We start from the raw sequence: 13,592 nt of genomic DNA on the forward strand, positions 1-13,592 counted from the left end.
CGTATTGTCGTGAATAGATAGCATTGAACTCACAGCAGTGTTGCTCAGAGAGGGCATCATTTTTGTTTGGGTTCAAAGTGGATGAATTCCCTAACAACCGGAACCAGGAGGTGGTCACCAACAAGCAGCACTCAAACTCTGAGTGTTGCTAAATGTCACGGTGAAGGCATAGTTTGATATTTTTGGAAAATACACTTGTTTGCTTTGTTGCCAAGAGATGAATGAAGAGAGTTGGTATGTTCAAACAAAGCGTTTACAAAGTGAAATTTCATCGCTAAAGTAAAGCAGGTCATGTAAAATACAGACACCAACAGCCAGGTGAAAAGGTTGAGCAGCTGCATGACAAACCTGACGTTAACATCACTTATAAACTGTGAATAAAAGGATTTATTTCATGACAGAAATGGGCTAAGTTTGAACATATGGGCAGCAGATGCAACCAGCTCCAGGAAGTAGACCCGTTCTGAGTGAAGAGGTAAAGAGTTAATCTGGAATAAAGTCAGCATGTCTGACCTGAACCTTCTAATAGTGATGTAAATCTTTAATATTTGAATTTATATTTTGCAAAACTAATACAGCATACATACAGTGACCTCCATACAGTAAGAGTGATCTTCATCTTTAATTCTGTGACCAAATTTAGAAGATCACAAGCTTGAAAGCAGCTAATAGCTACTAAGAATTAAGGAAAGTCTTTCAAACTTAGTGTCCTGATGGATTCATGAACAAATTCTTCTTTCACTTTTACAGGAAATTCCGAACTTTTTGCTGTAAATTTTCTAAGGTCAAAAATTTGGCCCAAGCCAATATTTTTCAGCAGGTTGGCCATCTGTTCAGGGACATAAAATGTGCAAATAATGAAGTGTCCGTGTGTGTGTGCGCACGGTGGGGTTGATTGCCCTCTCTGCCCGGTGAATGATGCTCAGTGGAGCTTTAACTGACAGCAGCGCAGCGCAGAGGCGGATGGGAAACTGGAGGACCCATTTTGGCACTGCAGAGGGTCTTGGAAACCGCTCCAGGGACTGAAGGGGAGCTTTCTGAGGAGGAGGAGGCGCACTGAAGTTGGAGCTGTCACCGCGTAGTAAACCTCCCTCCCTCTCCCTCTCTCTCTCCTCCTCCTCTCCTCCTTCAGTCGGGGTGGAGGAGATCTCTCTTGGAGCTGGAGAGGAGAGGTTGGCCGTCTCTCTCCTCCAGCACCCGCCGGGCTTCTCTGCAGCCTCCCGCCGCTTCATCATGGATCTGGGGACTAAAAGAGTCGCTGGGATTATCGTTCAGGTCGCCCTGCTTCTCTCCAGCTCGTGCGGGACCGCCGGAGAAGGTGAGCAGGCCGTGCGCTTTTTCACTTTTCCCGGAGGAGACGGAGCGAGTCCGGGCAGCGCAGACCCGGAGAGGCGGTTTGAAACGGGGCTTCGGTTTTCTGTCACGCCGCCTGGAAAAAACATGGGACCTCTGTTTTCTGGATTCAGCGATATTTCATCTGTTTGTCTCATTTGTTCTCCATGTTAATCTGGGGAAAGCGCAGGACGGTCCGTGGCTTGAATGCTGTTGGGTTTTGCGCGTATCGGTTGCGCATCGGCGCCCGGTGTTAAAGAGAAATAAGAGAGTTGAGGATGTTTGATGTGAATGGTGATTTAAGTTTATCGTATTGAGGAGAACCGGATCACTTTTATTAATGAATGGCATCGTTATTCTTACATGAACGTTTAAGCAGAACGTGTCTTCTGCGTCTTTTTAGAAGCCAACTTTTATCCAACCCCCCGTGCCTCATTTCATGCCTTTTACTAGATTTTAATGACTGGTTTTATGGGTCTCCGGCTGACTGCGGTCATAATTCCTCGTGGAGAGCTTTGCATGTTAGGATGCTGCTGCACAGAGAAGGTTTCTACTTCACAGGGCTGAGTGTTAAAGAAGGTCTCAGCTGTGTGTTTCATCCTCTGTAGGCTGAAAGACGCATCCCTGCCACCGTCAGCCGCCAGCTCATCCACAGTGTGCATAAAACAAGGTTATCTCTCTTCTTTCTGGTTAATTTGGTGCTCAGAGCAGCATGATGAGCAGCCTGGGAGCGAGCCACGTTTGTGCTCTCACTCTCCGGAGAGGAGCCAGACGGTGAAGGCGTGAGAGGGGGAAAGGTTGGATGCAGGTCTGAGAGGTGCTTTGACTCCAGGCTTTCTTCACTCAGTCACATCAACGCTAGTGGGTTTCCAGAGGTGAAGCTGTGTGTGAATATGAAGGGGAGTGCTGGCGATATCTTTCCCTGCCTGAGACAGGGGAGAGAGAGAGAAAGGGAGGGAAATCCGGGAGGAGAGAGAGGATAGTATGTGATGTATGTCTCTATCGGAACAGATGGCAGAAAAAGTCCTCCATCCCTCCCCTGTTTTCGTCTCCTCTTCCTCAACACAGTGCCCTCCTGTCCTCATTTCTGCTCTTTATGTTACACATTCTGTTTGTTCCTTGGCTTTCTTCCCTGCTTCTTTCACCCTCTCCAGTCTCTCCTCACACCCACCTGTATTGTCTTTTATCCTCTTAAACCCCACAGTTACTACAGTGCAAACTCATGCTATGCAGTCAAACCCACAGATCTTTATTTCAAAGCCTAAAGCTTCTGAAAAACACCAAATGTGTCTGAATTTTGCAGAAACATGTTTAAAATGATGCACAAATAATATTTATTTGGATGGGATGTGCAGCCATGAAACGCAGAGTTTTGGCTTTGAATACTTCACTCATTATGCTCAACATATAGCTGCAACAAGCAGTATAAAATATATATGATACTGTGGAGTCTGATGAGATGATTTTTCAGCTTTGATGTTAATTGAAAGGAAACTAAAGAGTAAAGCTGAATATTGAGATATTTTATGTATAAAAGTGTTTGTGGGATTCTGATTGTGCTGCAGTTTCATGTTACTGAGTCAGACAATGCTGCACAGATGAAGGAAGGAAGGAGGAGAGTAAGGATGAGAGGAGTGTAGTTGGAGTAGGTGGCTGTGTACCTCCTCATCCGTCCTCCTTTCATGAAAGAAACATCTCCAGCCTGATGAAACACCTGATTCTTTGTATTCTCCTCCTCTTTGTCTCTCTCAGCCCTCGTCTTTTCGCTCTTCCTGTTGTTTCCTGCTGCCTTGTTCCCTCCTTGTTTGTCCTCCCAGCACACATGCCCTTATTTCCTTTCATACCCTCCATCCTTCTCCTCCTCCCCTCCTACCTGGGTCTCTGCACTCCTGCTGCATCTGAACCACAGAGCTCCTGCTGCCGTGTCGCTCCCTCTTTCCTCTCAGTTCCTCCTCTTCTCCTTTCTAGTCTCTCTACCTGTGTTTTCCTTTCCTCCCTGGTTAATATCCACATCCCTTCATCCTCCGCCCTCGGTTTTTCTTCTCTCTCCTGCTGCTTTCCTCCGACTTGCACTGTGGTTTCATAGTTTTCTTCTCAGGTTGTTATATTTGGATTCAGCTAATACGGTTCAACTGTTCAATATGGAGCTTTGTATATCAAACAAAAACCTCCTGACCGAGCGGGAGAGAATGGTTTGATACTACTGGAGCTGGGTATTGGTTCAAGTGTTTCAGTGTCTAGTTTGAACTCTTTACCATAATTATACTTTATTGATTGCTGACTTTGAGAATTTATATCTACAGGATTTCTACTCCCCGCAGGTATTTTCGAGGTCACCTGACTTCATGACAAGAATAAAAAAAGATGGAATTTGTCCCTTCATAGCGTCTGCACCAAAGCTAAAAGGGGATTGAGGTTGATGACAGTCAAACACAGTGTGTACACACACACACACACACACACAGGCCCGAGGAAAGGTCCGACCAGGCAGTGTAGACGGAAACACCTTGATATTAAGTGTTTGACCAAAGATTCAGTAAACAGGATTATGTTAATGGGAAGCCAGCTTTCTGCTCTAATTGGATAGTTTTCGATGCTCGTTGCTTCTGATACATTTTGGTCAGAGAAAGTATTGATGTCTGGTACCCGGCATGAGGACTGAAACTTGCCTCTGAGGGCTGTGTGTCTCATTTTCAGTCTCACTGCGAGGACTCGCCTTCCTTGTGGGGACATTGAAAATGTTGTTTTGGGGCTGAAATGACTCATGCTGTTGTCCTTCTTGGGAGGGAGGTCTCAAGTTTGGAGGTGTGCATGTCAGCTGTGAGCCTGTTTGACAGCTTAAGAAATAATGAGTAATTACGAAACTGAAATTTCACTATCGCTTTTCGTTCGGTGCGGTTCTCGTTGTAATCAGCATTTTCTGCTGCTGTTCTTATTTTTCCGCTTTGGTTTCGGTCTATCTCTCTTGTTTATCTCGCCCGGCCTGACCCAGCAGCACACTCATCGTGCTCGGACCATAAACCTCAGCAGCATAATAATTTAAAACTGGGAGCCCAGCTGCAAGTTTCAGGCTGAGCTTGACGTCTCCACCTCCCCGCAGACAGCTCACTGTTCATTATGGAGGTGCTACTAAATGACAACACAGTCGAAATACATATTTTAACAGCCGCAGATGGCGCTCCGATGACTTGTTAGCCGGAGCTGAGAATGAGTCAGTAGTGATACGATTGAAGGAAGTCGTTGTGTGAAGCAGCTGTCCCTCAGGGCCGTAAAGTCAGTGTGCGTTTAATCGCCGCCTGATGTTACAACATGAAAGAGTCGCTGTGTGTTTAGCAGCTCAGAGACGAGCAGCCAAATGACTAGATGTAAACGAAAATGTGCCTCAGAGCTGCTGGAGGGAGCGTTTTGTTCGTTTACTGATGTGTGCTGCAGGTTACTCCCGATGTTAAAGGGAAAAGGTGAGATGTTCTTCACCCTCAGAACGTTTCCTCAGAGGTTTGATTCTGTGTCGTAAGCAGCTTAACGTAAACACAGAAACGTTTTTTAAGAATGAGACAGCAGGTTATCACTCAGGAGATTCAGCAGGCTGGACGTTAACCATAGTGGTTTGATCCCCGAGTCCAAGCGTTGATGAGAAAGACTTAACCTGAAACTGCTCCTAAAATAGAATATGGGAAGGTCACCTGACTCCATGGTAGTACCATATAACGTAAAAACAAGCATCTGTGTGTTCTTTTGTGGTGATGAATATGCTTTCTAGGAAATGCTCCCACATACATGCATACGTACATACAGTCATTTATAACAAACCTTACTGGCTTCAGCGAGAGAAAATAATAAAATATTTTCTTCTGAGCTCTTTTTTGAGGAAACAGGATTAAATGCATTTTAAGACTTTTTCCACAAACCCTGCACGTGCCCGCAGCCCGATGGTGGAGGGCTGCACGGTGACGTCCAATGAACAGCTCACTCCGCCTCTGTGCTCCGCTGCTCCAGCCTCGTGTGTCCAAATGTTTTAATAGAGATGCTGACAGTCATAGATTTTGTATTTTAAGATTGAATATGTGGCATTGAATCAAAATTTGTGTGAGAGCTGCAGGAGTGTTTAGTAGACCTTCCCTGCGTCACAATAATAACCCCACTAGAGGTTTGTTTCATTGCTCTTCACAGGCAGCAGAGAGAAGCTGGTAGAGACGCTTTCTGCTTCCTTCACTGTTTATTGGTTTGCTGCTGGGCCTCTAATTGTGCCCTCAGAAAGTTTTGTTGTCTTACAACTTGTTTTGTTCTGATTTATTTCACTGTTCCTCTGAGCACTGCAGTACTCTGAATTTATGTCTGTATTAATTACTGGATTTAATTAGCTTTGCTGTATTGTTAGCTGGTGGTTTTCCTCAGATGCCTTCAGAAATCCTCTGAATTCTTTGATTGGTTTGGATTTCAGCTGCCTCTGAAGATGTACACTTGGTATGTTCCAAACATGTCAGCCTGGAGGATTTTGGTTGCTTGGTTGTGTTATCGAGGTGCAGTTCGAGTGTTTCTTTCACACTCGTTAATGGTAATTATAAGACTCTATAGTAAAGTTGGACAAAGAGGATCATAGTGTGAGGACCCTCGCTGACATAATGCATTAAAACTAAGTCCAGGTTTAACCTTTAAACCAAAACTTAAAGGTTTTGTTTCACGGTTTTACACAACAAAGTCTGTTTGCGGGTCTTGGGGGGCACTAGTGAGGCCAGTGTCTCAAGGCTACATGAGCCACTACCATCGCAACGCAGCCAAATCATCAACCGATCTGTCAGCGTTAAATTGCATTGTGGGTAATGTTGAGAGAAAAGTCTGTTCCATTTTTTTTAACTGTTATACTGTAGAAATGCTGATATGGGAGGAGGGTCCTTTCAGCCATCAAACCTTGAAGAGTCATCCTTGTTTTCCAAACATGCTCCCACTCTGCAGGTGTTACATTCAAGCTGGTCCTCGTAAAGAACGAAGCACAGTTATCTCTCAGCTAAAAACAGGTTTTCACTCGATGTTCTGTGTGCGTGTTGGCTGTATATACAGTATGTTGCTCTCCCCTCTGCAGGTTTAAATGAATTAGATCTGCCCTTTGTGTTTCAGACACAACAGGAAAACAAAGTTTTTGTAAGCACATTAATGGAAAGATGCAGCTGCCTGAAGAGAAACATCTGACTGTCTGCTGTTACGGCTTCATCAGGTTCAGGCTGTAAATGATCAAATAGCCTATTTTTGATTTAAATTCCTGCTTAGATTTAAAAAAAAAGATCTTACAATTAATTCTTGCTATTACATCTGATCCATCAGTGGAGCTGAAGGGGAACATCTTCTCCATCATGCGCTTCATTTCTCAGATGCCTCTCAAGATCTTCCTCAAAATCGTGCTTCCAGTAGAGAAGAAGTAAGGCTGTAGAGAGGGAGAACAGTGTCACAGTGCTGCTCCCAGTCGTTCAAAGTACACTGTAATAAGGCCTTTGAAAAGGCTCCTTCGGGGGCAAAATTGGTTCCCCACATGACGTCTTTTATGATGAATTGTGTCTGATTGCTGCACACTGGTGCAAAATGGCAACTCTTGAGAGAAGCTCTTTTTAATTGTGCACAGCTACACCAAAGCCTGACAATAACTGCTGAGGTTTTTGATTACAGAATCGTTTTCTGTCAAATCGCAGTGCAGTCAGTCAGGCAGGAAAGCACATCTTCAAACAAAAGCCGCACTGCCTGTCATTGCATTCAGCAGTGTTCTAGTATTTTTGGATGTAAGTAACAGGTGGAAATTGATGGTGTCTGAGTTTTTATGGGAAACTGTTGCCTCCAGGAGACAGAGCAATGTTGACTTTGATTCGGACTTTTTTTTTCTGGCCACCTGATGAATTTAAGTCTAATATTCACTCTCTTTTAACTCAAGTTTTGGTCTTCACCAACCCTTAAGGGAAATATCTGGCTGTTTAGCTGCCAAAGGCTCCACGATGTGCACTAGCTAGTTGCTAAGTTTGTCTAGTTGTCTTTTTTTTTTTTTTTTTTTTTTTTTTTGCTGCAAACTGTTATCTGCTGTCACTGGAAACAGGATTAATGAGAATAATGAGAGTGAATTAAAATAGTAAATTTGTATCCTGGAACACTAAAACAAGTTAAAACAGGTTGAAATGCACAATGTGATATAACAGCAGACACACATGATAATTCTCTGCAAGAGCAACTTCTTTTCAAATTCCGCAGTGTTTTAACCTATTGTTAATATAAAATAATGTCTTAGCGCAGCCTTAAGCCCTGGTCAGTCGAGCATGTTGTGCACCAAACTGTACCCAGAAAAAAAACAGATCAAAGCACTCTGGGAACAATTTATTCACTTCATTGATCTTCACAGTGATGCCACGTTGTTCTATAGCCACTGTATCGTGCCATCAAATGTAATTTGAGAATTAAATAATGAGGTCACTGTTCCTGGTGTAAGGTTTGTAAGTACCCGAGGGGTAATTCAATTAAACAGATGTACATAGATACTTTAGTCATTATTGACAGAGGAGGGTTCCGGATGGATCGATAAGGCGGCGTTTGTGCTCCCTTTGAGAAAGAAAGCCAGAAGAAGATGAGAGGAAATGAAACTTTAATGGGGAAATGAGTCACTGCAGCTGGGAAAAGAAAATCAAACACACAAAATCTAGTAGATAAAAATGTTACAATTTAAAAAAATAGTTCACACAGTAAAAATGTGTGTAACACTTGTAGTAGTTATCAAAGGACTGTGTATTGAGACTGTTTGCACCCTGTTTGCAAGTACAAGGGTAATAATAACTTAGCTGAATTCAAGATGAATGAAGGCTGAGGTGAAGGCTGAGCAGATCAATAAAGTCTTCAGATGATTGACAGAAATTTTACAACATTTAAGAAAGTACATTATAGTTGAGGGTTTGGGTTGAGAGGACGGACGAATGAAGAGCATCGTCATCAGAAGCTGCACCGAGCCAAAGACCTTATCACCTTGATTGAAAAGCTTTTGGACCCAGAGGAGAATCTGCCATTTAAAGGCCAAAACCAAACAAAAACCACAGCTTCTGAAAGCAATAAGTTGTCCTTCAGCCGCTTACTCCCCAAAGAGACCACCTATAGTACATCATTCACTTAACAATCGTCCACGCCAACCTTTCTCTCCACATTTCATTTGTTTCAGTACTCTGCCTGTGCCAGGGGCAAGGTCTGGCCAGCGCTGTTTATCAGAGTGAATTAAAGGAGCTGAAATACGTCCTGAGAGGTTTAATATTTGTGTTTCTTCAATCGCAATAATTCAGCTTCTGAGCAGCGGGACTGAATCGCTTCTGTGTGTCTGTACGTCTGCAGTCGTTCCTACTAGCAGTGTAGCTAATTAGCCAGTTTGCTGGTGGTAAAACCTTCAAATAAAAGAAAATACTAGCAGCAAGAAGAAGAAGAAGAAGACAGCACTTTACTGAGAGTCTTTCTTCAACCAATGCTGACTACTGTACACCCAAAATTGATTAGAGCTTAGTGTAACATTGGCTAATGGGAGCTAGTTAGCAGCTTGCAGAAATATCTGCCTAGTTACTGTATAGGGTGACTCTTTTGGACAGGTGGACCTTGGCTGCACCTGTGAGCCTTCACAGGAAGGCTGTCTCTGACCAATGGCAGATATTAGAACTGTATGAAGTCACATTGTATCCCAGCATCTCTGTCACCTTATTTCAGATATTTAGTGTCCGTTTTGATGGACAAACGCAGGATTGCAGGTTAATTTAACAATAAATGTAACAGACAGAAAGACAAGAATTACGTAGTAATTGCATTTCAAAAAGGTGCAGTTTTCTAAATGCAGCGTAACTATCGAGCCACTTTTGTGATAACAACATAACATGATAATAATAATGATCAGAGCCTTAACGAGCTGTAGCAAGTGACAAGTTCTGCTTTCTGAAGAGAACGAGCACAGGGAGGACCTCACCTGAGCAGCTTCATTCTTTCATCAGATTATTCATGTAGGAGGAGATAAGTTTGATTCTTGGCTCATTCATAAATCGTTTAATGTACAGTTGAATTTCTGGGAAATAATTACAGTTTCAGGAGCACATCAGTCAGAAGAATCCCGATAACACATTTTCCTCACATCATTCAGCCCTGTTTTTGTTTTCCCAGTCGTCGTCAGCTCGCTCTCTCTCGGTCTCTTCAGTCTTCCCTGAAGTTTTTTATCTCCCCTCTGAGCTGATTTAAAGCTGCTGGAGTGTGTGCTATAATCATAGCCTAATGACAGATAATCTCAAGAACGCTAAATGACTTTAATCCTAGCCTAATGACAGATAACACCACTACACTCCCACTGTGTGTGTGCGTATATGTGTGTGTGTGCGTGCTGATTTGCATTTGCGCCTTCGTCCCTGGGCGTTTCAATGGTGGTGACTCACCGCTTCCTCCGAGTCGCCGCGTTTCCAGTCCGGCCTCAAGTTTTTTAACATACTACTAATGTAATTTAAAGTTTGTAGTTTCCGCCTGCCTGAGTCCTGCCTGAAAGTCACATTTAAAAAGTTGTTTGTGAGTTTGAGTCGGATGACAGAGACTGTTGAAGAAGAGGTGAAATTCATTCATATTCAGGCGGCTTCTGCTCCGTTGTCCTGTGGTTAAACTTGATGAGGGCTCCTGTGACGGACAGGTAATCATATTTTCTTTGCTTTGAACTTGGTGACCACCGTCTCAGCTAATTAGGCCGTGAGATCTGCGTGGTTTGGTTATTCACATGCTCAGTGTTGAAGAAAACGGTTTGATTATTCAGCTGCTGCAGGCTATGGAGGGATTTAATATGAGTTACATTAAATTATTGAGATGCTGGAGGCTGAATGATAAATTCGGGGATGTTATTACTCACCCAATGAAGGCTATTGGGTGCCTTAAGAAAGAGTTGGTTATTTAAGCGGCGGAGGCTCCAGGGGAATATTAGAAGTGCTTGATTAAATCTCTGAGCTCATGAACTATCCTTCATCTCCTCCAGGATTAATCTGGTAAAGAAAATGCTGAGGATGGAAAGTGTAAACCGGAGCGTATTTTAGGTGAGGTAAAGCCTTGTTCCATGGGAATTTATCGCTTTTCACTGAACTGGTGTTTTGCGCTGAGAAGAACAAAGCACGAAGAAGAAAAGAAGAAGAACTTACAGCTTGGTGTGAATGTGGCGAAATTCCCAGGAAACCTCCCGGTCCTGTGTGATTCATGAGGGGGCAGCATCAGCTCGAGCCAGGATGAGGAAAAAGGAAAGCAGCTGAGCATAAATCCCTGTCATATTTCTTCTTTAGTGTCATTTATGGAAATGTGTGCAGGCATAGTGGAGCCATGAATGAGATCTGATGAAGTCGAGGATACAACAAACCTGGAGCCACCAGTCATGAATCTGGATTTATTAAGCCAGGAACAGGTAGTTAAGTGAGGAGCTGACAGAGGACTGCTGTCCATCCATTTGATATTAGGACCTGCTGCTCTGCTGTATTTGTTCAAGGCCGTCCCCAGAAGAAGTCTGCCTCCAAAAAAAATGAAGCCATTTGTCAGCCGGAGCAGTCGACATCGAAGACGACTTCTTGTCGCCTCAGATATCAGCTTTCATCTGCTGAGGTCATGATACTCAGTCACTTTGAGAGCGTGCACTCGAACAACAAATGGATTTTCCTCTTAAAACTCTTTTTGCACCAGTGGATACATTAGTTATGACTGTTGTAATTGGATATTTTACTGGGGACATTAAATTTCCCCACTGTAACTGCATTAGTTACGAAGGTCACCATGCTCTTTCAGTCTCTATTACTGCAGGGACCGTCCTTTGACGAGACAGATTGTCCACACTGAGGAAAGTCAATGCTGCGGTTGTGCAAACACGACATTTTATTCCATAACGTGACACGTTCTGTATAGTAATGCAATCAAAACAATACAAGCTGTACATTAACAGTAAGAACAAAACTACATTTTACAGTCGGGGACACAAACTGTGCTCTGAGCCTTTGGCCAGAGGGTGAAAAGCTTTTTTCATTAGCATTAGCGTTAGAATGTATACTCTGGGAACCACAAATATCCCAAAACAAATTTCTCTTCACAAGGCAGCAGATTTAAATTACAAATGATAAAATCATAGCTTTTAAGATTAATAGTAAACCAAAAAACACCACATCATGAGCTGCATCTGTACTTCAGGTGTGAAGTAGAAATTTTTCGACCAATGGTGGCACAAGAAGGAACCTCAGGGAGTCTTAAAAATCATCATAATTCTTCTTCTGGGGACCTTCAGTATTCTCAGGCAGCTTGATTTTCCACCATACCGTAACAACGCACACAAGGTCGGAGAAGTTTTAAGGACGGACAGAGTCGTTTGTGTGACGTGTTGTCCGACCACATCCGACCCGTTCCAGCCGGCCGCCCTCCAGGGCAGAGCGGAAAGCGGGCTGTTTTAGAGGTGGAGGCATTGTTTAAAAAGGGTGTAACAGCGCTCATCTTCAGACGGCCTTCCTGGAAAACATTCACAGTGTTACACTTGGTTGTTCACACGTGAAGTGACAGAAACAGAAGGAATAGGAATGAAAAAAGAGAGTTTGAGAAGGAGCTTTTCCTCTTCCTCACCTCCTCACACCTGGCCGTCGACCATCAGATCAGCACGCTGGTACCTTCAGGTGACTCTCAGAGCCATCAGAGGGGAAAAAGTGTCCTGTGTTACAGTCCTGGTGACAGACCCCTGAACACCACCGTCCCCTGGATAGATGTAGTAGATTAAACCGGCTTTTCTCGACAGCGTTTTAGCTCATCCACTCGTGGAGGAGTCCACCTTGTGTCCCTCCCGGAGCGAGTTTGACGTCACTGAAAGCCCTGACAGCTTTCCAGCCTCACATTTTGGCGCCAGAACGACTTCTCACTATGAGATTGCAGCCTGCTCCTTTGTTTCCATCAGCCCACATCCTGCAGGGAGGCTTTTCCATGTCATGCATTGTTCAGTAATTCAGTATTAATTTAGGTGTTTTTATTGTCAGAAGTCTCTAAATACATAATAGAATAGCGCTTCATGCTTAATATGACACTTAACTTTGTAATGCGTTTGCTGGCCCTTCATAAGCCACAGCTGAGGCTCTGAGGCGTCGTCTTTACACACTGAGATAGATGCTGATCACAGTCTAATGGTGCCTCCGTTGTGTATTTTTATGAACCCGGTGACCACAGCTCTGCAGACTGTCGCTCTGGAGTGACTGCTGATGAGAAGAAGCAGGGCCGGTCAGTTTGGATTAGAGAGGAGGACAGAGCTCAGTCAGTGGCCATTAAAGATGGAAGAGGAAGGCTGAGTCTCAACACAACGAGACAGAGCTTCATCAGAGGTGAGGACAGAGGAGGAAGAGGAGGGCGGGCAGCGTGGGAGAGGAGGGAAGACGAGGAGGAAGAGCGGTGAAAAGTATGAGAGGATAAACTTTAGGGGTCAGAGTCTGCAGGCTGTCTGGGAGGAGTATTCCCTCTGTGTTTCTCTCAACTGCAGTGACATTTCTACTGCATTTCCCATTTCATCCCTCAATGACTTTCCTGTGTGTGTGTGTATCTGTGTGTGTGCGTCTGTCTGTGTGTGTGTGTGTGTCTGTGTGTGTCTGTGTGTGTGTGTGTGTGTGTGTGTGTGTGTCTGTGTGTGTGTCTGTGTGTGTGTGTGTGTGTGTGTGTGTGTGTGTCTGTCTGTCTACGGGCGCCATCTGTTTTCTGGATGCACCGCATCACATCTTTGAGATGATTTGACTTCATAAGACGGAGGAGGAGGAGGAATAGGATGACAGGAAGGACAGCAGGTACGAAGGGAAGTTGACAGGGACCGAAATGAACAAGAGAGGAAGAAAACAAAGTGGGAGAAGCTGAACACAGAGAGGAAACAGGAGGAAGAGCAGCTGGAAGACATGAAGAGTCAGAGGAGGGATTAGGCTGAGAGGAAGAGTAGAAAAGGAGGATGCTGACAAAGTGTGACTAGCTAATAGTTTCCCCTGTCTGTTTGCCTGCTGTGACATTCTCAACTGCCTCTACAATTTCAGCCCCGCCGGCTTTTAAGGCAGCCTGAGCGTTCGGCCCTCAAGAGTGCAGGCTCTCTGCAAGGCTGCACGGGTATAAATATTAATGCCGAGCCAGAAAAGTTGAAGAAACAGCTTTCTGCTGTCGTTTGGATCTGTCAGTGCTACCTTAAACAATTACCGCGGGATAATTTTGAGTGGAAAGAAACCTCCCTCATCACGCACAGTTAAATCTGATTG

General features: G+C 44.1%; 1 protein-coding gene across 1 annotated transcript in view; it reads left to right on the forward strand.

The window, feature by feature from the left end:
- Window positions 1-917: 917 nt before the first annotated feature.
- The window catches only part of LOC143328977 (contactin-associated protein-like 4), an 85,581-nt gene continuing 72,906 nt past the window's right edge, over window positions 918-13,592 (forward strand). Inside the window, exon 1 of the mRNA XM_076744554.1 lies at window positions 918-1,318. Coding sequence (XP_076600669.1) covers window positions 1,234-1,318 — 85 coding nt within the window. The 5' untranslated portion in view covers window positions 918-1,233. The remainder of the gene's footprint in view (window positions 1,319-13,592) is intronic.

This window comes from Chaetodon auriga, chromosome 12, assembly GCF_051107435.1.
Source record: "Chaetodon auriga isolate fChaAug3 chromosome 12, fChaAug3.hap1, whole genome shotgun sequence".
NCBI lineage: Eukaryota > Metazoa > Chordata > Actinopteri > Chaetodontiformes > Chaetodontidae > Chaetodon > Chaetodon auriga.